The sequence below is a fragment of the Solanum dulcamara genome, chromosome 1 (genome assembly GCF_947179165.1).
Source record: "Solanum dulcamara chromosome 1, daSolDulc1.2, whole genome shotgun sequence".
Taxonomy (NCBI): domain Eukaryota; kingdom Viridiplantae; phylum Streptophyta; class Magnoliopsida; order Solanales; family Solanaceae; genus Solanum; species Solanum dulcamara.
The window spans coordinates 80684030-80690331 of NC_077237.1; the positions used below are offsets into that span (position 1 = coordinate 80684030).

The following is a 6302-nucleotide window of genomic DNA, read 5'->3' on the forward strand; positions in this document are numbered from 1 at the left end:
TCATATCAATAACCCAATTGTGCATGGTTCCATTTAGGCCCATGGACATAGGTAAAACATCTAGTCTAGTAATATAACATACTTAAAAGTAAGGGGAAAACTAGATGAACATTTCTAGCATATTTACTAATTCTTCCAATAATTTGAAATAGCTATATATTGTCTCACTAATAAGTATAATTTTATATTAGATACACCTAAATACATATTTGCTATCAGACACATGTACTCCAAAATACAAATACATAGAAAGAGAGACAAGTAAAATAGGAGAGAGGTGAGCAAGAGAGTCAGTGTATTCCCAATACATGAGTATTATACTTATATCTGAAATAATAGGTACATTTTGAAATATAGATACATAGAGAGAGAGGCGAGCGAGAGAGGGAGAAAGGCAAGCAAGATAGGAGAAAGTCGAGCAAGAGAGTAGTGTATCCCAGATACATGCGAATCTACATGGATATAGTGTATCTGGAATAAATTACACCTATATTTTACCCGATGTATATCTGAACGTGTTAGATAGATATATATTATACCAAAATTTGTCTAGAATGATAATTTCTAAAATTCACTAAAAGGCTCATAATTAGATCATAAATTAGTGGGATTTGTGTTGTTCCTAACGGTATAAATCACTTTTTCTTGTGCTATGAGTTGCTTATAATTTACTAATGTGTGTCATTAGTTGCTTTTGATTTATGCCTTCTTTGGAGAAAAAAAAAACTCAAATATTATTGTTGATAAATGTAAGAACATTTTAGTAAACATTTCCGTTATAGTATATAATATTGAACGATACAATAATCATAAAAAGCACCAAAAAATATCACCCATTAATTTACAACAACCAATAGTACAACAAGATCAACATTTGGGGGTACAATACATCATCATCCTAGTACAACACAATACATTACGAGACAATGACATAGAATGAAAATTTTAGGAGAGCAACATAAACTAATGAATCGATCTTTTTTTCGTTATATTTAGGAGAGAAATTGACGAAATTTTATTTAATTAAGCCCCGAGACTTTTGACTTAGATGCGTCAACGCGCGGTTAGCAGCAGCACTCAATGTTGCTAAAACCTTTCCTCTTCGTTCAATTTCAGGATCAACAACCTTAGCATCCTTTAAACTTGTTTCACATCGACCGACAGCATCACCGACATTATGTAAATCATAATCATCTGTATCATCTTTATAACCTTTGTTTTTCCTCGTTCTTTGTAGAATCATCTCGAAATTAGGACCCATATCGAGCCATTCCTTTTCACAAGAGGTGTACGCAGGATTTGCCATTTTTTTCTTTAATACGTAGTCGTGTGTTGTTTTTGTTTGAGCTATGATTGCTTTTATGATTGCCAATCCCAGGTCCAAATCTTTCCTTGCTGCTGCTATGATTTCCTTATCGGCTTTAAGGAGGTCAAGGCATTCCTTATCTTTTTCGCAAGCTACCTGTAAGGCATCTTCCTTCGCGTTGATGCTACGTGAGGAGAAGAAACAGAGGACTAACGAAATGAGTAAAAAGAGAACCGGGAGTTTCTGCAAAGAAGCCATTTTTAAAAAAAGTTGAAAAAAGCTTCTTTGGCTTTTATTTATTGCGTGAGTTTGGTTTGGGAGAATTTTATGTTATTTTATAGGTGATTTTGAGTAGCAAATTGAAATATGTATCAAGAGAAATTTAGTGGTGAGGCATTAATTTTTGGGGCTCTTTTTTGCATGGTTCTCCATAATGTTAAGGACTAGAGATAAGGAGAAAACACATAGGGCCAAAATTGGTTTGTGTTACTTATATCCCTACTCATATACCACTATTTATCTAATTGATCCAAACCGCACAAAACGGTTTAACTCCTCATTTGTTTGTATTTAATGAATATCTTAATTTTAATTATATAAATTTTGATCATTAAATTCGTTTATTTTCAAGATTTGAATTTTAATCATCTAGATCTTAATTATTAAGTATGTTTATTTTCATCATTTTACTACCACTTAATGGATCCGAATAAGTCTGAATGATTAAGTTTTATAACAAAGTATCAATACCATCAAGAAGTTTATTTGAGAATTTGTATAAAGATGGTAGTTCATCGCTGCTCCATCTACTTTGACCCACCAACCAAAACCACCATTTCAGCCACAACACCACTGTCAAACACCACCATCTACCATCCACAACCACCATCCTAAGCCCAACGACAACCAACACTTTTGTCATTCACCAAAATCAAGTGTCATCACTATTAGCCATCATATGCAATCATCACCACCATCCATTATTACATCTACTAATCATTATCGATTGTTACCACCATTAATCAACATTATATATCGCTAACCAACATTAGCTATCAGTATCATTGCACTACTAATTATCAGCCTCAACCATCAACAACCACGGTTAACCACTACTGTCAACCATAATACCATAAAATACTACCTACAACCATCATCATCAGTAAATATCATTTCAAATCGACACACACAATCACCATTGTTAGTCATCACCACCATCAGTTGCCATATAAAAGATTGAAATATTGTATTAATATAATATTAGATTCGTTTAGTTTAGTATTTTATTAGAATTTTATATTTATTATTTTTTAAACAAAGATAAATTTTGTACATTCAGATATTGAGAAAACAAATTGTCTTAACTATTTAATATTCAGATCTTAATACAACATCTTAATATTTAAATATGTATTCAAATTCAAACCTCTAAATTTTAATGCACATCTTAATATTCAGATATATATTTAAATTCTGACTACTTAATCTTAATTAAAAAAACAAGTGAGGCCTAAGAAAGCGCAAGAGCACACATATAGCCAAAATAGGTATCATTATTTAAGCTATAATTATAGTGTATAAACATTTACAAGTTTAATCATTTCGAAAATAACTAATATTAAAATAAATCCGCATACAAACTGAAATTTCGTTTGATCGATCCTAAACTTCAAATCTGTTTATTTAAAAATTCTCTTGGCCTGGCAATCCAAAACGTCAAACATTTATTTTTTATTAACTCCTAGCATTTATGACTGAATTCCAAACATAAAATGTCCGAAGTTCAAATATTTATTCCTAACTTCAGAAGCCTATGTATTTTGTGCGAAATTATTCTATGACATCCTAATTTAGAATAAGAATCTCACATCAACAAATCATAGTAGAGATATTGAAATATAGTTTTAATACATATTTCAGAAAATAATTTATAAACCATATATAATATAAATTTTATTAATGAATAGTATATTTATTTTAATACATTTATAATACATTGTGTCAATTTTCTCACCAAACGAACATATTATATTTTAAAACACTTATAATATATTTATATTGCATGTATAATTTACTTTTAATACAAGTGTAAACTTATAAGGGGTCGTTTGGTAGAGTGTATTAAAATAATGTTAACTAGAGTGCATTAGTAATGCTTTCATTAATTATACATAGAATATTTCTTATGTATTGTTTGATTTAGTGTATTTAAAAATAACATACATTGTATAAAAATATCATCAATAATTATGATGAAAAAGATGTAAAATAGGTTTTGAGGGGTAATGGGATCTTTAACCATAATAATGCAAGCATTAAATCCCCTTGCATTACTAATACCTAGAAATCCATGGTATTACTAATATAAGCCTTAATACACAATAGAGTATATAACTAACATGCCATGAAAAAAGTGTACCAAACAAAGTATTACTAATACACCTAATTAATGCATGCATCATTTTTGTTAACACACTCTACCAAACGACCCCTAATAGTATTGCTATAAAAGATAATAAATAAAAAATATCTTTAAAGCCAGTAATTATTTATAAAAAAATAATTATCCAAATAATAAATGATATGGACTGTGAATATCCATCACTAGTGTCCTTGCAGATTTAAATTTTGGGCCTCATGATTCTTTTCACTCACCTACTCAGTTGTAAATTTAAGCTTATTCACATTCAGTATTTATATCAAAACATATTAATTTATGAATGAAAAGTTAGGGGGGAATGTATATAATATGTTTTGTTTCAATTTATGTGACATTCTTTCATTTTAATTTATTCTTAAAAGAATGTCATCTTTTTATAGTTAGAAATAATTTAACTTTAAAACTCCTCTTTTACTTCTAATAATATAATTTATAGCCACACAAATATCTAAAATTTATTTTAGACCACAAGTTTCAAAAATCTTTTTTTATTTTATATTTTTTTATGTCAAATCAAATATTACCGCATAAATTGAAACAAAATAAATAAGTAACTATGACATAATAGAGATTACTCTAAAATCTAAAAGAGAATAGGTATCTTTCCTTAGTACTTGGTGGAGCACAAAAAAAAAGTACGTCCTCTTCAATAATTGAAATAAAGTGATCGTGAAGTTTTCCTAGGAGAGAAACTCAAATTTAAATACTCTTCTCTTCCATTTTAATTTATTTATCTGATTTTTTATTTGATATAATTTTTTTTAAAATAATAATAATTTTTGAATCTTATTATTTTAAACTAAAGATACTATAAAATATACTTTTTAAATCTTATGATCTTAAATATATTATGTAAAAATTAAAATTAAAAATTATCAATTTTTTTAAAATCCATTAAAAAGAAAAATAAGATACACAATGAAAACGAGGGACTAAATGATTGGAGTATATAACAAAGTCAAAGATGAAAACTTGACAAATTTATTTTTAGGAAACAACCGTCCTATCTTGGTATGAGTAAGGTCTGCCTATACTTTACCCTCCCCAGACCCTACGTTGTGGGATTTCACTGGATTGTTGTTGTTGTTATTGTTGTACCTAATTATATAAATATTTCTACCATATTTACTAATTCTCCGTATAGTTTAAAATAATTATATATTGTCTCACTAATTAATAATTTTATATCAAGTTTCAAGTTAGATATACCTAGATACATATATATTTGCTACCAGATACATTCTGAAATATAGATAAATAGGGACAGAGGCAAGCGAGTGTAACAACCCATTAGGCCGTTTTGAGTACTAGAGTCTTTTATTATATAAAAGAGTCATCCCGTAAATTTAGATTAAATTTTAGACTTTTCAGTAACTACGGTTAATTAGTTGATGGCTGATTTTAAATAATTAATTTAATTGGTGGACTAATTTTATAATTTATATAATACCCTATACCACTTATTCCATAATTAGTCATATACAATAATTAGGGTAGAAAGTAATCTTTTTACTTTCTCTACCTGACGAGAGGAAAAGCAAACAGAGAAACTAACCTACTCGGCGCCGACAAGAAGAATATACTACTTCAGGTATCATTGACATATGATCTTTCTGATGTAAAATTGTAACTTAGTATATTAATATTTAATGAAATGAAATAAGGAATGGATTGCGAACTGTGTAATATTTGTTTTCAGATTAGTGGATAGGTATTGTTCTATTGGATACTGATAAGCACTAATGGTTAATATGGGGTGATTATGATTGGTGATGATATTCAATCATTGGAGGATGTTATACCTATAGTATAGATGCGCTAATACATTCTGCTAGAAAGAATTTCGTGAGTGTAAATTAGTTCGTGCCTAAGTACTAGTTTGTAACTTGCTTTAGATTTCGGTTTTCTTTCTATAATTATCATATTCCAAGTTTTAATATATTGAGATAGGTAATTAAATACTATATGTATTATATTATATGAAAATTATTAGAATTATGTTATTTGTAGAAATTAAGACTTAACCCTATGCTTGAGATTTAAGAAATTGATTAAAATTTAAGAAACTGATTAAAGAGTTGTGAGAGTTTTTGGGTCTAGGCTAAGTGTCTACAAACTCGTTTATTTATGAATATCATATATTTGATAGATTAAAAACAGTTTGAGGTATCGAAGAAAGTAAAGACATTGGTGTATTAGCTTGCTTGACTTCGGTTTTTTGGTTGAGGTAAGTTATGGTTTCTTTTATATCATAGATAGACTCTTAATAGCAATTGATAGTCATTGAATAATGTGTGAAGTTTACTATGCATTTAATTGTTGTGATTTGAATGGTTAATATGTTGTTGTGATTGGTCTGCCATTCCGAGACCGTAAAATTCATAATCTTGAACTTGTCCTAACAAAAATAATACCTTGAATAAAGAAGGCTTGATGAAATATTGTTAATGAAGTGTAATGTGATAATAAAGAATGATAAATTAATTATATTATTGGATCGGGTGTCACATTTCGACATGATATTATTGGATCGGGTGTCACATTCTGATATGGTAA

At 28.7% G+C, this 6302-nt stretch overlaps 1 protein-coding gene across 1 annotated transcript; it reads right to left on the reverse strand.

Annotated features, from left to right (window-relative positions):
* Positions 1-798: 798 nt before the first annotated feature.
* Positions 799-1764, reverse strand: LOC129889406 (uncharacterized). The gene has a single exon (XM_055964691.1). It carries the CDS (start codon positions 1562-1564, stop codon positions 1016-1018), a length of 549 nt encoding a protein of 182 aa, XP_055820666.1. The 5' UTR covers positions 1565-1764; the 3' UTR covers positions 799-1015.
* Between the last annotated feature and the right edge of the window lie 4538 nt (positions 1765-6302).

Excerpts from the sequence above, each read along its gene's own strand:
- LOC129889406 (XM_055964691.1), bottom strand. The coding sequence starts at position 1,564 with ATGGCTTCTTTGCAGAAACTCCCGGTTCTCTTTTTACTCATTTCGTTA.